The following is an 18,564-nucleotide window of genomic DNA, read 5'->3' on the forward strand; positions in this document are numbered from 1 at the left end:
TCCCAGTAAGTAGCATTAAGAATGAATGTATAACAAACTAAATTATAGGCAAACGCAGGGGAAGAAGGGTTTCCAGTTTCCTGGAACCCCCCTCCCTCGCACACACCATGACAGCCTGCCATAGGGCTGCTTTCATTTCCAATGGTGCGACCGATGGTGGCGTATAAAGACGCACCAATTGGTACTACAGTGTGCCCGGGCATTAAAAGTGAGTGTCTCAGACTTTGCACATTCAGCTGCATGGAAGTACACTAGGGAAGGAGTTTGTAGCAGCATTTGCATAAAGTCACAGACGGGTGTCCGGCAATAGACGCTGCGTGCCCATCTGCGTGTGACACAGAATCAGGCCCTCTGTCAATGTTTCCTTTATCTGTAGTTATCTGTAAGTTCACAGAAATCTTATAACATTTACAAATATTTTCATGTTTAAACCATTATAACTGAGTAATGCTGGTGACAAATATTAGTAGCATTGAGGGTAGCATCAATTGATTTTCTAAACCATTCTGGTAGAGGTCACTGAAGCAAATCAATGCCATCTCTAAGGGAAGAAACATAGGTCATGTGTTTTCTGTTATTTACAGATGAATATTAATGTGAGTCCCCAGAAGATCCTAGTATCCAATCTTCCATCCTCCATGTCAGAGGAACATGTATTGGACAAGCTGGAGCTGTTTTTTTCCAAAGTCAAGAATGGTGGCGGGGAAGTGGATGGCAGAGAGTTTATTCCTGAATTCAAAAGTGCAATCCTCAGTTTCCTAAATGAAGGAGGTATAGGATATTTATATCTCAAATCATTAACTAAATGTCTGTGTATTATGAGGTAACAGCTATGTGTCGTGATTTCTAAGCATTAGGAGGACCTGAGATTTACATATAGTGATGTCTGAGCATTAGGAGGAGCTGAGAAGTATATGTCATGATGTATTTGGAGGAGCTGAGAAGTACATGTAGTGATGTCTGAGTGTTAGGAGGAGCTTAGAGGTGCATGTAGTGATGTCTGAGTGTTAGGAGGAACTGAGAGGTGCATATAGTGATGTCTGAGCATTAGGAGGAGCTGAGAGGAACATGTAGTGATGTCTGAGCATTAGGAGGAGCTGAGAGGAACATGTAGTGATGGTGGCGGGGAAGTGGACGGCAGAGAGTTTATTCCTAAATTCAAAAGTGCAATCCTCAGTTTCATAAGTGAAGGAGGTATAGGATATTTATATCTCAAATCATTGACTAAATGTCTGTGTAGTATGAGGTAACAGCTATGTGTTGTGATTTCTGACTATTAGAAGGATCTGAGAGGTACATATAGTGATGTCTGAGCATTAGGAGGAGCTGAGAAGTATATGTCGTGATGTCTAGGAGGAGCTTAGAGGTACATGTAGTGATGTCTGAGTGTTAGGAGGAGCTGAGAGGAACATGTAGTGATGTCTGAGTGTTAGGAGGAGCTGAGAGGAACATGTAGTGATGTCTGAGTGTTAGGAGGAGCTGAGAGGAACATGTAGTGATGTCTGAGTGTTAGGAGGAGCTTAGAGGTACATGTAGTGATGTCTGAGTGTTAGGAGGAGCTGAGAGGAACATGTAGTGATGTCTGAGTGTTAGGAGGAGCTGAGAGGAACATGAAGTGATGTCTGAGTGTTAGGAGGAGCTGAGAGGAACATGTAGTGATGTCTGAGCATTAAGAGCTGAGGGCCGGTGCTGCCATTAGGCAACCTTAAGCAGCTGCCTAAGGGCGCCGCTGAGTCCACAAAAAAAAAAAAATGTATGGCATAATTCATGGCTGAGTGGCATATAATGAATTTGTGGCACAGCTGTGTGGAAAGCCCTAATAACTTCAGAGAACTTTCCCAGGACCAGAGTCACATCAGTGGAGAACTGGGGAACTACACGGTTCTTTGGGGTGTGTTGAAATGTACCCAGTCTGACCAACCCTCGATCAGTTAGGCCTTCCCGTTTCCTGGACGCTTTGGACAGCCGGAGAGAAGATGACCTGGTTCACCACAATATAAGCAAAGTCTGTTTTTAAACCTCCTTTCTCTCTCTGCGAAGGAAGGCGAGATTTCCCAACCTGCATGGGCTCTTCAGGAGGTTCCACTGGTGCCGTGAAACATGGAGCGAGCTTAAAGGTAAACCGACGAGACTGTGGGCCTCATTCAGAGGCGGTCGGAGGATGCAAGCGGTCGCTCAGAAACTGGGCGGCCACTTGCATCCTGACCGCCCGCCTCTGTTGTGGTCGTTAGGCTGTGGGTTAACACCCACAGCTCTAACGACCGCTCGGGCGATGGTCGCGATGGTCAGAGACCATCGCGACCATCGTGGCTAGGGTAGGGTCTCACTTGTCGTAAGCCCCGGAGAGCTTTTGGCTCTGTCAGAGCCGGAAGCTCTCCACTGACATCACTTGTGATGTCAGTGGGGCCTCCCCCAAACGGTAGGCGTTCCCATGGGAACGCCTCCGTTTGGGCTGCCACCCCCCCGGCCCGCCTTCCAAACGGGGCGAGCTGTCAATCAACATCGACAGCTCGCCCACTTTGGAAAGAGACCCACTACGACCAGCGCTGTCGGTCGTAGCGGGTCTCACGCATGCGCACGAGGGAGCCGGCTCCCTCGTGTGCATGCGCACTGGCCAAACATCGAGGCGGCCGTACGGTCTACGCCTCTGAATAAGGTCCTGTTTCTTTTCTCTTGTTGTCTCCCTATGGCGAAGATCCACCCGGATACACAGGGAGATCAAGTCATCCAAAGAAGTTGGCAGTTCCCTGGATGCGAGTACATCTTTGATCTGATCGGACAAACCCTGCATGAATGCAGCAACTAAGGCTTTGTTGTTCCATCCCAATTCTGAAGCAAGAGTTCGGAACTGCACAGCATACTGTCCTGCAGATTGATTGCCTTGTCTCAGCTGTAGAATAGCCGATCCCACAGAGGTTACTTGACCAGGCTCATCGAAGACCCTCCGGAAAACCTTCAGGAACTCTGCGCTATTGTTAACCAGAGGATCATTTCTCTACCATAATGGAGAAGCCCAAGCCAAAGCCTGACCGGACAGCAGCAACATTACATAAGCCATTTTCATCCTTTCTGATGGGAAATTTGCTGCTTGAACCTCTAATTGAATTGAGCACTGGTTCAGGAAACCTCGACAGCCCTTTGGGTCCCCATAGTACTTTGTGGGACTCGGAATGCGTAATGATGCAGAAGCACTTGCAGCCTGTACAGTCACCGAAGGAGGTGGGACTGATTGTACCGGTGCCGGCTGAGAGGTACTGACTTGTTGCATTAAGGTCTGCAGACACTGCATAATCTGAGCTTGATCTTGTTCTTGCTTCTCGACTCGAGCAAGTAGGTTCTCGAATAAGTCTCGGGTCGATGGGTTACCAGCAGCATCCATGTTTTGGGCCAGAGTATTCTGTCACAAACTCTCGGACAGATTGTGGATGCCATCCGTATTCAAGGAATTGGCTAGACCTATTCCAGAGGCGCGGAGTCTAATGTGCCAGCGGTTTTCACAAGGGACCCTCGCAAGAAGGTATGGACTTGGCTGCGTCCGACACACAGGTCGTGGCCCTCAGGTTAGGTTTCCCTATACAGGTGCTGGCTAACTTGGTTGGTATGCAGGAGACTTTAGCGTAGTCGACTAGCTGGGTCAGAACCAAACAGATGAGATGGTACCAGGGAGCAGACGTAAATGGGTCACAGGGAGTAGCCAAGGTCAGAACCAATAGTCAGGATATGCACGGGAACGCTGGAGTATGGTAATGGAGCTTATACTCTGGCACTGGAGTGCTCCCAGGAACTTCCTTTTAAAGGTCAGAGTTCAACCCCAGCCCCAATCAATACTCCCTATTCTAGCGCCTGCCTCTTTAAATCTTATGCAGAGCGGCGCGCGCTCCTATGGGAGCCGCAGCCGCCTGTACACAGCCACCGGAGGAGGAGGGGAACAGCTGATAGCGGGCGCCGGGGATCTCCCGCCCGCTGTCCCAGACCGGCCCGGACCCAAGCACCGCCTGACCAGGTAAGCAAGACCTGGATTCGGTGACGCTGTGACAGACATATGTTGGGGGGCGGCAGCAGGTGCTCAATTTCATTAGGCCCTGTCCCCTCAAAGAAAAATGCTCTAATCATGGGGAGGAGTGGGCAATATGATGCAATTATATGATCACGTCATATTGGCCCCATCGCCTCCACATGGACCAGCAATTCCCAGTATTATCCTCCTCGTCCTGCCCACTTCACTAGGAAGTGGATGGGAGGACCACCTATTGTTCCGGGGATCTAGCGGACTCTCCACAAATTTGTGAGTCTCCCGGTAGTTGCAGGAGAGTATGTCTGATGTCTGAGTATTTGAAAGAGGTGTGGAATATGCTTCCTGATGTCTCTGTATTAGGAATAGGCAAAAAGTATATGTCCTGATGTCTATGTATTATGAGGAGCTGAGAAGTATTTGTAATGATATCTGAGTATTAGGAGGAGGTGAGAGGTACATGTTCTAATGACTGTACATTAGGAGTAGATAAGAGGTATTGTATATGTCCTGACAAATGTATGAGTACTAGTAGGAGGCAAGGCGTATGTATCCCGATTTCTGTGTTGTAATAATAGGTGAAATGTACGTGTCCTGATGTTTGTGTATTAGAAGGAGGTGATAGATACTGTACATGTAGTAGTCTGATATGTTTTAAAATGGGACACTCCTTTCGCATTTAACTGTAGCATTTGGTGACAATATAACAAGGATGCCCATGGTTCCCGAATATGTTCTATGACTTTCTCTATGCCATAAAACTTTGATGAGCTGCATGTTGCTCTCACTAAGCGCTTGAAAGGTAGATGCAGTACCAATGTTTGTGCATTTGGGCAAATTTTTTGTACCGCACATGCGTGAAAAGTCCTGACAAACCCAACAATGCATGCTTCACGCTGTTGCGTACGGAGTTGCAGGCATTAGAAGCAGCTAGGCAATACCACGGGCGTTCCTGGGTGGTGAATGGGAGTTGAACTAAAGTGAAAGTGTAAAAAAAGGTTGTATCAGGGGCGGAGTGTCCCGGGCGTGTCAGACGCAGAGCCACCACCACAGAGGCCATATTCAGTGGAATTTTAGAAGGAGACACTGCGCCTGCTGTAGGCAGGTGCAAGTGTTGATGGTGAACATGATGGAGCGTCGATGGTAGAGTGTTTGGAACCACCAGCGGAGTTGCACCATCCACGGGCATTAACAGTGGACATCTCAGGGCTTGTGCATTCCAGCACACGCTAGTACACAGGGGAAAGGCTAAAACTAGCATTTGCATATTATCACAGATGCGTCTCCGCAAAATATTACAGTTGTGGAAGCATTAGTGTCCCCCTCAGAATCAGGTCCTAAATGTTACTAGATATATATTAACATCTCGTCACTTTATGGTGGGAACATGGTGCCTGATTCAGAGTTATATGCTAGCGCTGCCATAGCTGCGAAAATATGCTAATGCACAGCGTCCGGGACTTGTACTGAAACGCCCACCTGAGCCATTGCAACTGGCCGCAACTATGTACACATACATAGCATCGGACGCAGATCATGCAATCATCGACACCCGGAGTAAGTCTATTGTCACTCAGAATGGCCGCTGTAAATGTGATGGCGGAGACCTATTCCTTGTGTATGGGGTCGCAGGATGAGACACGCCCTCAAAATGCTTGCGACACTCATGTGTTCCTTGCCATCACTTCCCCTTACCTCCCCAGACGCTCCCTGACTGTCAATTACACTGTGAATAAAGACTCACAGTGTGCGACTACCGTAATGTACCTTGACGCATGCGCAGTGTGACTCAAACGCATGCAGTGGCAAAACAATTGCTCCATTTTCGTAAACATCGGCGTTCAACTCTGACTCAGGCCCATAATTCTTATAATTAATTTGTTTACAATATCAGGAGTCTAAATAAATAATTCCAGCCACTTAAACCTGGGGATCTACAATACATGTACTGTAATAGGGAAATGTCTGTGTATTAAGTGATGATTGTGTATTGTAGTATTTGTGTCATAGGCTGGGTGACAGCTACATGCTTCTCATATAACTTTATTTCTACACCGCAGTTGCACCACGGTTGGTGGAACAGGAGCACTTTACTGTGCCTTTTGGAAACTTTACTCACAATGTCCAAGTATCACCTTCATTAAATGGCAACCTTACAAACCACCAGGTAAGCCTTCAGGAGCTATACCCTCTCAGTAAGTCTGTATGACAACAGGCAGTGGCGTTACCAGGGGGGGGGGTCGAGCGGGGCATGTGCCCTAGGCGCTGTTTCCGACCCAGTGAGGGTGTGTGTGTGTGTGTGTGTTTAGTGTGGTCCGGAGTAGTGTACAAAGCATCGATCGCGGACACGCAACTGGTCGATAGTGGTGAACGTCCGGGAGCAGCCAATAAGAGTCGGGCAGATTCTTATTGGCTGCTGCACCCAGGGCGGCATTATATTTACCGTAGCATTCCTCTTTACTTCTTCCAATACATAGAATACTATTGGCTGACAGTTATATTAGGAGGAAACCGAAAACAAAACATGTAATTACAGTATATCATGTGCTGTTGAATCATAAGGGGAGATATATCAATTTCGAGAGAGATAAAGTGAAGAAGTTGCCCATAGCAACCACTCAGCTTCTAACTGTCACTTTGACTGTGACTGTGATAGATACATGACAGCTAGAAACTGATTGATTGCTATGGGTATCATCTCTACTTTATCTCTCTTTACGGTTTGATACATCTCCCCTATGGTAAGAAACCGAAGACAGAAACTGCCTATTGCACCAGTTCAATCGTCTCTACTTTGCTCTTACACTTTTAGATAAAGCATTTGGTGTGTAACCGGACAGTGTTGGTTACCAGTATTCCTAATATCATGGATGCAGATGATCTGCAGGATCTATTGGAGCTCCACTTTCGAAAATCAGGTGAAGTGCAGGCAGTACTGTATTGCGCGGAAGGACAGCACCAAGTAGCTCTGTTTGAAGACGACCTGCCAAGCAACGATGACCTGCCAAGCACAGAGTGATTCACTGAATAAAATAAAATAGCCTCACTGGATAAGAATCTGGGTTTAGTTTGTGATTCCTTTGCTTTATAAACTTTTATCTCTGCATATGACCATTTTATATGTTGTGTCTTTGACCACTGGGTTTAATAATGCTAGTTTTCAGCATGGCTATATAAAGAAATGTAATGTGTCCCCATATTATAACTGTTTTGCATCTCTTATTTTGAACTATTCGCACATGCGCATATAGTACAAACATAATAACATTATTACAATATATATTTATCTGACCTTGAATTTCTTTACAACTCTCTACAAGAATAATTTGGCTCTGACTTTTTGGCCACGAGAGGCGCTGCAGCAGCTGTATGTTATTTACATTTTCTTTCTTCCCAATAAATATTTCTTATATAGTGGGGACATTAGATACTTGTATTCCTTTGTTCAGATTACACTGATTGGCCATGTTTTATGGATATTCCTTCCAGTGCATAAGTACTCATTGGTAAATGTCAAATAGTTTATAAAATAAATCACTTTATAAACCTGATCAACAATTAATTGCAATATCATTAAAGCAAATTTAAATTAATATGTCTATGAGTTTGTTTGATTTATTTAATATATGTATGAGCTTTTTATTAACTACTTGTGTACCATGTATGACATAAACCGTTTGCCAACACATAGTAGACAGAGGCAGAACTATGGGAGACAATGGAGGCGCCTGCCGCCGGGCTCCAGCTCTGAAGGGGGCACCTCCTCCATTGTCCACAACATATTCACCCCACTTAGGGCTGTAACTATGTACCCGGACTGTACCTTCATGGCCCTTCCCGGCACCTGAGAAGCCACCATACACTAATGGAGAGCTCCATGTCAGGCCATCAGCTGCTGCCTTCGTCTATCTGTAGCCTGTCTTCATGCGAATTGCTACATTACAGTGTCAGCGGCTGTGACGGGGGGGGGGGCACCAATTATATCTTGCCTCCGGGCGTCTGGGATGAACTTACGCCACTGATAGTAGAAGTTTTATGTATTGAGTCACAAATAATGTTCTAGAATGGTATTTTGTTGGTTATTGTAGACCGGTCAGTTGTGATTATGTTGGCCTGACATCAAATATCCTAAACATAGTACTTGGAAATGCATAGAAAAGTGCAAAAAAGAAACATAATACAAGCAATGAGAAGATAAAACTTCCTCCATTGAACAATTATTTGTTAAAACATTACATCTAGAGCAAACACCTATAACACAGAATAAACTCTTATAATACATCTAGAGGAATCATCTATGTATATTTTGGATGATACAGATACAGTATAACCATGCTTGCCTACTCTCCCGAAATATCCATCCGGGAGACTCCCGCATTCCGTTGACTTCTCCCAGGAGAGCAGACCAGTGGAGAGGTGCGGTTCCCCAGGGGGTTAATGATGCGATTTTTGGTTAATTGTAGCATGAATTGGCATTGTGTGTCAGGAGCGGACCACGATTATGAAATTGAGTCACCACAGTTGCCAGATATCCTGTGAACCCTGAAGGGAAGACAAAGTCAATTAGCAGGTGAGCATGTATCTAAAGCCACTGCAGGGAGTGCAGGGGCTAGAGGTGAAGGGGTCATCAGCTCACTGAGATCTCTGCTTTTCTGAGCATACTCATAGGCTTCACGGGTCATGCAGACCGTCATTGGAAGCCATCAATGGACCATTTTAATATGCCTCCTGCAGTACTGTGTTCCCTCTATCCATGATTGGACCTCTAACCTACAAAAGGGCCACACATTACGTTTAATCTCAGTAAAGAATTAAAACACAATAAAAAAAAAAAAAAAAGAGTAATTATCTGTAATATATCAGCAAGCATTTTCTGACAGTAAAGCAGGAAGAAGCTGTGTGGAGGCTCAGAGGGCATAGCACTGATTTAACGGAAATTAATAGCATTTTAAATTATAACTAGCTGAAGTACCTGGCGTTGCCCAGGTTTAAATCTTCAAGTTGTTATGTTTTATTATGTGATGTCGTCCAATTCCATCTGGGCTCCCTGGGTCAAAGTTCTGCCCGGCGCACTCCACCGTGAGATCCGACTGGGACCACAACCACTCTATTAGGCATCCCAGACCAATTGCCGCCCCTCTGTGAAGTTTTCATCCAATCCATCCAGTGGAAGGCCCAGAACAGGCTCCCCGGGTCAACGTTCTGCCCAGCATACACAAACTGGAGGTCCGACCGGGACCTTAACCCTCCTAAAACCTCACCAGGATCCAACTGGACCACCTCGTGTTGGTTTCAACCCAATTGGTGCTAGGGTGTTTCTCCAAGTTATTACATTTATTATGTGATGTCGTCCAAAAACATTCAGTGGAATGCCCAGAACAGGCTTCCTGGGTCTGAACATGCTCTCTGGGTCAAAGTTCTGCCCGGCGCACTCCGCTGTGAGGTCCAACTAGAATCCCAGCCACTCCATTAGGCATCCAGACCAATTGTCACCCCTCTGAAGTTTTCATCCAAATCAAGGCCCAGAACAGGCTTCCTAGGTCCAAGTTCTGCCCAGCATCCCCAGTCAAACTTCTTCACAGCTTACACCAATGGGAGGTGCAACCGGGACCTCAACCCCCTAGTATGTCTTCTGGGATCCAATGTTAGCACTCTGTGAAGTTTCTAAATCCAGTGGAAGGCTCAGAACAGGCTCCCTGAGTCAAAGTTCTAACCAGTCTACACCAATGGGAGGTCAGACCGGGACCCTCACCCCCCTAAAACCTGGCCAGGATCCACCTGGACCACCTTGCACTGGTTTCATCCCAATTGGTGCAGGGGTGACCGAATGCATAACCAGGCAGGCAAATAAACAAATAGACCAATTAATTTTATAGATAAGATTTGTTGCATTGTCGCTATGTGGTGTAATAGCTTACTTTTTTAATACTAAATAACTATGTAAGATTTGGCACCTTTACCTTGAGAGTTGTGGAAAATATTCGCCAACAAACAAACTCTTTCCTGTGAATAGTGTCTGTATGAGTGATGCTGTTGTTTACAGTTGTATTTGTTCACAGATGGTCATGTGATGTTGGAAGTCGTTCAGGTGAGCAGTTACGCTGGGAAGTGTGCGGCCGTTGGGAAATAATGCACAGTCATGTGATCTAATGTGTCCAATCATGTTAGTGGGAATGATGTCATTATAACACACCACACTACATGGGACCTTTATTTTGATACCACAACCATATATTTAAGTTCAGCCGTTCGCTCAAAATAGGTCTCAGAGTAAAAAACCTTATAGAATTAAAATATAGACAAGCAGATGTACCTGGTTTCACCTGGGTAGACTTTAGATATTTACTGTTTCCATTTCCATCTCACCACTCCAGTAACGCATTAATTCTTTACCTCTATAGTAATGCATCACTGCTATAGTAAGACTTTATCCTCCCTCACCTGTGTACTAACACATTCCAGTCCCTCACCTCTGTAGTAAAACATTATCCTCACTCACTTCTGTAGTAACACATTTCCCTCCTTCACCCGTGTTGTAACACATTCGAAATTCCCCTCCCTCACCTGTGTAGAAATACAACCCCTCCTTCACACCTATAGTAACACATTACCCTCACTCATGCCAGTAGTAACTTATTCCCCTCCCTCACCTCGTGTTGTAACACATTCCCTTCCTTCACCCCGTAGTAACACATTTGACATTCCCCTCCCTTACCTGTGTAGTAACACATTTTCCTCGCTCACTTCTGTAGTAACAGAGTGTCCCTAACACTACACTCCATACTGTGCACTTACCCCCTATCCCTGAACCTACTACTATTTGCTTACCGCATTCGGTATGAAAGACCGGCTGACGCATGGCCTTCAGTTCGATTCCTGGCAGCGTCAGCCTGACAGATGCAGAGATCCCGGCAGCGGTAGGCCGACAGCGCTCGAAATCCCGATCGTCCCTAGGTAAGTACAAACTAACCTAACCCCCCTAACCCTAATCCTCCTTAGGGGTGCCTAACCCTAACCTCCCCCCCTGTGGCTAACCCTAATCCTCCCTCTAAGTGCCTAAACTTAACCCCCCTTCCCCGCTGCCTAAACCTTAGTCCCCCGGGGGGGGTGCCTAACCCTAACCCTCCCTCCCCCCTAGCCTAACCCTCCGGGGGGGTGCCTAACCAGCAGTCCCCCCCCAGGTGCCCTAAACCTAACTCCCCCCCTTCCCCCGCAGCTGTCCGCTTGCGGCGCCCGGCATCCCTTCGATCGGGATGCCGGGCCCCGGTCTCCCGGCATCAGAAAAATGACAGGCGTCTAAATCTAGACGTCTGTCATTTAACCCTCGCCGGGATAAAGCAATCGGGAAGCTGGCTGTCGGGCTTCTGTCAGCTGGCTTCCCGATTGAATCCCATTCTTACCCTCTAACCCTGCACCTAATACTATGTCCTTATAACTCAATGCTTAACCCAATACTGTACCCTTATCCCCTAACCCTGCACCCAATATTGTATCTTTACCCCCAACCCTTCCCACAATACTCAAATAGGAGAGTCACACCAACTGCCAGTGATGTTTGGCAGCACTTGGGATGACAGTTGGTGTTTGAATATAAACTGCTACAGCCATGATGAGGCAGGTAGCCTTAGTAGTCAAATTTCGAAAAATCCCTTCTTAGTGGGCACCTACATCATAGAAGGAATATAGGGGGTCATTCAGACCCGCTCGCAAGCAAATGACACTCGCAAGTGGGTCGATGTTTGCCGAATGCGCACGACAAAGGGAGCTCCGTCGTGCGCATGTGCGAGACCCGGCGAGCGACGAGAAATACGTTTCTCGGGGTCTCGCACCAAAGGGGGCGTGCTGTCGATGGTGAGTGACAGCACGCCCCCTTTGGTGGGTGTGCCTGGGGCGTGGCGGCCAGACGGAGGCGTTCCCATGATAGAGCCAAAATCACTCCTGGGCTTGCGGCAGCGAGACCCTACCGTAGGGTCTCGTCGCAAGCTCGATGGTCGCGATGGTCAAAGACCATCGCGACCATCTTTTTGGCCGCTCGCATATGCTGTGGGTGGTCACCCACAGCTATGCGAGCGGCCAGGAGGCCGCTCCATTTTCATGGAGGAGGGCCCTGATTCAGAGCGAGCTCTCTGGCCAGAGCGTCCGGCTCTGAATCAGGCCCATAGTCCCCGATTTTCATGTTTCTAGCTCCAGGGGTTTGGGCTGGGCATTTATGAATCAGTGAGTCAGTCAGTCAATACTTTACATGGGAACTTTGCCGCTCCACCATGCCCGAACCATTGCCCCAATCTAATGTTTCTCTTCAACTGGCACATCTACAGGGTAAGACCTTTATTTTGATACCGCAACCATATTGTTATGTTCAACCTTATAGATTTAATATACTCATCTATAATTTTGATTCTCAGGACCCTAAACAGTTCATATTTTCCAGGTCACCTGTACATTTTTCATAGGAAATAGTTAACCAGTGTTTCCATTATCTTGAATTATTGTGAAGCAAATTCTCCGAATGTCTCCCAGCCCCATACAGACCACCACACGCATGCACGCACCGACGCACGCACACTACCTCTCACACACTTCCATACACTTCCAGTACCTCTTCTTGCTGTGATGATGTCTGTATCCGTCAGTTTCCTCCTAAGTCCTTTCTTGCACAGCAGTGTAAGTTAGGAGGTGTCTGTACTCCAAGTGACTGTGTGACTCAGCCAATCAAAGCACAGCAAATGTTCTGCTCAAATGACCATCAGAGCAATTTATAAGCAGCTGTCCCAGTGCAGCCTAACATCTACACTTTCCATGCTAATAGTAACAGAGAAAGTTACACTGCTGGGTTCTGTCCCAGTAATGTTACAATATATGTGCAGGACCATAGGTCATGCTTGTGCACTATGGGGACCGTAAGATGTGGAGAGATCCAACTGGAACTCTCTTCTTCTGAATATGGTGTAAGTTTCCACAGTCAAGCTCCCAAAACGAAATACTTGATACATTAATGCACATTGCGTCATTAATAAATGCAGGAGACCTGCTGTGATCTGATTGCATGGAGCCTATAATAAAACTGCAATAAGATTATATTATTTGATCCTTATGCCAGAGCTGTTTCTCACATTAGGGAACGATACCCGAGGAATGCTACGGACCAATGACCATGAATTGTGGTACTGTGCATGCAGTCAATGCTATAAAATAGAGTAGTTCAAAGCCTTGGGAGCTGATTTTCAGTTGGACGCAGATGTGACAGTATCTTTTGCTGCAGTCGCGTATGCGTCTTTATTCAAATGCCGCTACAAAGCCGTACCATGGTGTACATCCGTGCAAGAACTGAGGTGCCCACTGCCATCATACGTAGATGCTGAAGTACTGATTGGTGCGTCTGTAGACTCCACCATCTGTCGCACCATTGAAACTTGCACCAGACCTATGGTAATATGGCCCAGCTGAGTATGGCCTCTTATGTGAGCGGGTCAGCGTCTTTGTACGCAATCGCTTTTGGTGGCACATATGCAACACTCCCATAAGACGTTATATGTTATATCTCAGTGCGTCTTTTAGCCCTCTGTTACACCGTACAGGAACGCCCCATACATTTCTGTTGCCGTGCATCTAAATTCGATCTGCAACGTCGCTGCTGTGATTCAGAATAAGGCTCTCTGTATCAACAATCACTCAGAATCAATACACTTACTAGCAAATACAGAAGTAAGAGTTTCTTTAAAAGGAGCACTAAAAACAAAATAATATTTGCCTCATATTAATATGTCAATACAAATTCTAAATGTATTGAATGTATTTTTGCTGAGAATCTTATTTTATTACTAAGAGGCCTATTCATCATCACTTAATTTTTACAAAAGCATGTGAAATGAAAATTTTTTCACCTGCAATTGTAAAAATTAAGTTTTCGGGCCATTCATCAAGGGGGTAAAGCAGGAAATATCACAGATATCTCCTATTATCTTCCTCTGGCGGAATGGCCTACTCTCCCCATACACTAGTTTAAGAATTAATATGAAAATGGGCACCAAAAATATATAGTATAATAATTTTTATTTATCTGATTAGACAGATTTAATTGATCTCTCCTATAAATAATAAAAAACTTTATATCAACATGCACATGTTCTTTAAAAAGGTTTTCCAATAGAAAGTTACCGTATTCAATAAATGTACAAAACACAATGACATGTATAAAAAAATATAAATATAAATAAAGTGCTTAATGTGCCTTCCAAATGTGTATGATAATAATGAGGTAGTTCTGACAATACAGGTGGTAACCCCTGAACTCCGTATTAGGTTTGCCAAATAGAGTTATTCCGTATGTGCAGAATATGGTTCCCTGGTGTAAGCACACGGACGTGGCTTACCTTCACTCGCGGCTCCGACGTGGATGCTGATCGTCGCTCAGGGTCCGCCTTCCGTGTGCCTTGGGTGGAGCCGATGGTCTTGCGGCATTGGTGTAGTGACCAACGCGTTTCTGCCGTCCACGGCGGCCTTTTTCAAGGTTATCTGTTAATATGTCTACTGACAGTTATACCCCTTTCAGACATACCAAGATTCCTGGGAATTTGGCCTGCCTTGGCCAAATTCCCGGGATGTCGTGTATGTCTGAAAGGTACCTACCCGGGAACACGTTCCCGGGTAGCCGACCCTCCAATCGACCAGGGAATTTCCCAGGACTTAAGTCCCAGGAAATTACCCTGCTTATGCCTGAATGGCGCTACCTGGGAATTTACTCCCGGGCTTCACCAAACAGCTTGTGATTGGCCAGACACAGCTGCCTGTTGATGACATCATCAGCAGCAGCTGGAGAGGGGAGGACAGACGCCACACATGGTGGGTAGAAATCAGCACTACAAGGCTGATTTTGGTGCTGCAGGGGACATAAGAATAGCTGCAGAGGAGGGCAGCTGCCATACGTACTGCAGAGAGACCTGCGCTGCATGGGTGAATTTGGTGCAAGGGCCTATACTGAGAAGGGAAGGAACTGTAACCAGTGCTGTGTATGTGTGACCACAGTTAAGTATGTGTGTACACCCAGGGCCGGTCCGCCCGTTACGCCATCTACGCATGTGCGTAGGGCGCCAGCCACCGGAGGGCGCTTTGATTCGCGCTCCCTCCTGCCGCCACAATCCTTCCTCCAGAAACCCCTGCTGGCTCAATCCTCTCTCTCCCTCCCCCCCCGGCCGCCTCAGGGAGGCATCATTTGCGGGGCGCCCGCTGAGATTTTACCAGCGGGCGCCCGGCTTCCTGCAGCGTGGGCGGAGTCGTACTGTCACTGGAGGAGGTGGAGATGGACAGGACGCTGCCACTCCTCCTCCAGTGACTGCAGCCTAGAGTCACTCACATATATCCTGCGTGTGCATGCGCGTTACCTCCACACGGAGCACTGACAGAGGGCACTCCTCCTCTGCTGCGCCGCCACCACCATGGTCAGGTGCAGGGGGGTTATATATGTGCTACTGTCTGCCTGTGCATTGTGTTACGTATGTGAGAAAAGGTAAGGGACTACAGTTCCCAGCATGCCCCTGGGAGGAGGGGCCTCTGGCTGGGTGTATACACAGAGCCTCCCGCAGTACTGGGACCAGCCTGGCTCTTGTACTGGTCATGGTGGTGGAAGACGTGTCTGGCTGGAAAGCTGTGACCAGTGCTGCATTACATTAATGGTACCACATGACTGCCTGTGTCTCCGGGGCCTGCACGCAGGTAACCATCGGAACACAGGGGCCCATTTATTAAGGATCGCATTTTGCAATGCGATCAGGGCATGCAGTACCGCCCATGATCGCATTGCAAAATGTGATCCTACCGGTCGAATGTATGACCCGGCACATGCAGGGAGAAGGGCTCCGAAAAGAGCCCGTCCCTGCGATGTAGCCGGAGCGCATTCCGGGCTGCTGCGCATGCGCAGTCCTGAGGACTGCACATGAGCGGCGCCCATTGCCGGCGGAGGGATCTGGAAGATCCCTCCGCCGGCTGAAATGCGGTGAGTGCCCATAGGACACAGCGGCTAACGCTATCTTCAGATTCGCATTCCCGATATTGATACATTTGGCAGCATCGCATCCCCCATAGAAACCTATGGGGGAGGCGGCTGCCGGCGGCAATGGAGGGATCGCAGCAGTTATCGGAGATACCTGCTGCGTTCCCTCCTTCATACATTCGGGGGATACTTAGTATTTGAGGTAAACTCCTGAAAACAGGTGTTTTCGGGGAATTTACCTCAAATGCACTTTGATAAATGGGCCCCATAGAGTGATATAGCAGACTTCACATACAGAGTACCCACCTGGAATAAAAGAGTCTGAGAATATTCAACAACTCACAGAACTAGGCTCTTCCTGATGTCACTAGATGTGATGCACTGTTAAGGGCAATATCCACAGAGAGTTAATGATCGCCCTATAACCATTTTGTGAGGCCTTTGCCTATAGCAGCCAACCTTCCCATATAGCTTTATGTGCTTACCGTTACTCTGATGCCCCAGACGCCAGACCTTCAGATTATAAGGGTTTATTAGCTCAGAATAGTGGGGTAGATGTAAGAAGCCCTGAAGCGGTATCAGCGCACGTTATGTGCGCTGATACCACTTCTCCCTACTGATACCGCTTCTCCCCAATGTATGATCGGCCCTGTCATTATCGGCGCTGCTATCTACAAGATAGCAGCGCCGGTAGCCTGGGCCATGTATGAATGGTCAGGTCCCTGACCATTCAGCCCGCTGTAGCTGTCGATATCGACAACTACAGCCTGTCGCTGCCCTATCCCCACAGCAGGGACAGCGCTGTCCCTGCTGCGGCGGCTGCCGGCTTCAGGCCTGCACGCAGGAGCTCGAGATCCTGCGCATGCTCTGTGGAGCCGCCCGGGACTGACACCCAGCGCATCAGCACTAGGCTGATGCGAATATGGACTCTAGTGGGTAGCGCCGGAGGGGGGAGTTATCGCTCCCCTCTCCGGCCGATGAGATGTTCATACATCTCATCGGTAGTGCTTCCTGCTTCGCCTCAGTAAAGAGCCGAAGCAGAAAGCATTATAGCGGCACGTTAAGTGCCGCTATAATACATCTGCCCCAGTGTAAGGGATATAACACCATAAAAACCATTCAAGTGGTGTTATGTGTACACGCCAGGTGATGGACTGAAGACAGCAGGTAGTATAGCACAAGATAGTGACCAGACTAAAGTACAATGCTAGCGGCAGACAAGAAGGGTCATACTACAATCAGAGGTCAGGGCAGGCAGCAAGGAAAATCCAGAAACTGTTGCTGTGGACATTATGAGCAAGTGCCACTACTACTGTGGGCATTGTACAAGGTTACGTCAGCAAAATCCAATTACAATCCACCAAAAATGCAGGATACAGTAACTGGATAGCAAGGAACCATAACCAGCACTACTGATCAGACTTTGTGACAAATTCAACGATGATCTTAATAATCTACATGCATTTCTTTATATCGCTGAGTAAAAGCAAACCTGCCAATTCGGGGCACTACTACAGCGACCAGGGCATTACAACTGGGGCCGCTACTAATGGGGGCATTGCAGAAGGGGTACCACTGCTGTGGACATTATGAGCAAGTGCCACTACTACTGTGGGCATTGTACAAGGGACACTACTACTGTGGGCATTGTATTAGGGGCACTACTACTGTGGGCATTGTACAAGGGACACTACTACTGTGGGCATTGTACAAGGGACACTACTACTGTGGGCATTGTACAAGGGACACTACTACTGTGAGCATTGTATTAGGGGCACTACTACTGTGGGCATTGTGTATAAGGGGCACTACTGTATGTCAGAACATAAATAAGGGACACTACTAATGTGGTGTAATGTGAATCAGGGGCACTATGTGCGGTGTAATGTGAATAAGATTGTGCACTGTGTGGTGTAGTTTGAATTGGGAATACTATTGTGTGACCACACCCATTTATTTTGAGACCTTACCTTCAGCATGCCTCCCAAACATCCCTATTTTGGTGACAAAGTGTCCCAGAAGGGGGGGGGGAATGGTGAATAGATGACATGCGCATGCATGCGGCATCTATTGACTGGAGAAAGGGACTGGAAGCATGCCCAGCAGCTCCAGAGCACTGGGCATGCATCCAGCATGATTGAAATTATGGTGCGGCGCTCGGGATTATGGCTTTTCCCATGAGACCATACCCCTTTCCTTTGTCGGGTGCACGCACCTTCGGCGTGTGCAAATTCCGCCAGGGGGGCGCCAAAATTTATCTTCGCTTACCAAAAATATTAGGCTCGGGCCGGCCCTGTGTACACCCCATACATTATCAGCCTCACTGTCTCGATAAATACAGAAAAATAGAAAAAAATATATATAATTTTGTGAGAATACTAGAATATCAATTTTAATACTTACAATTTATGGCTACAACTAGAAGGTAACAACAGTTACCAATGGAGCGCTGTCAGGACTGTTTTCTCAAATAACAATGGAGCAGCTGGTTTAAAAGGGATGGTCAATCCCTCCACAAAATAGAAAAACAATGCTAATATACCAATGCTCAAAATAAGGTAAA

General features: G+C 47.1%; 1 protein-coding gene across 2 annotated transcripts in view; it reads left to right on the forward strand.

Annotated features, from left to right (window-relative positions):
- The window catches only part of IFI35 (interferon induced protein 35), a 70,206-nt gene extending 62,620 nt beyond the window's left edge, over positions 1-7,586 (forward strand). For both annotated transcript variants that reach the window (XM_088480845.1, XM_088480846.1), the window contains 3 exons: positions 585-771; positions 6,073-6,179; positions 6,825-7,586. In XM_088480845.1, coding sequence (XP_088336971.1) covers positions 585-771; positions 6,073-6,179; positions 6,825-7,031 — 501 coding nt within the window. In that variant the 3' untranslated portion in view covers positions 7,032-7,586. The remainder of the gene's footprint in view (positions 1-584; positions 772-6,072; positions 6,180-6,824) is intronic.
- Positions 7,587-18,564: the final 10,978 nt, after the last annotated feature.

This window comes from Taudactylus pleione, unplaced genomic scaffold (assembly GCF_031769625.1).
Source record: "Taudactylus pleione unplaced genomic scaffold, aTauple2 ptg000256l, whole genome shotgun sequence".
Lineage (NCBI taxonomy): Eukaryota > Metazoa > Chordata > Amphibia > Anura > Myobatrachidae > Taudactylus > Taudactylus pleione.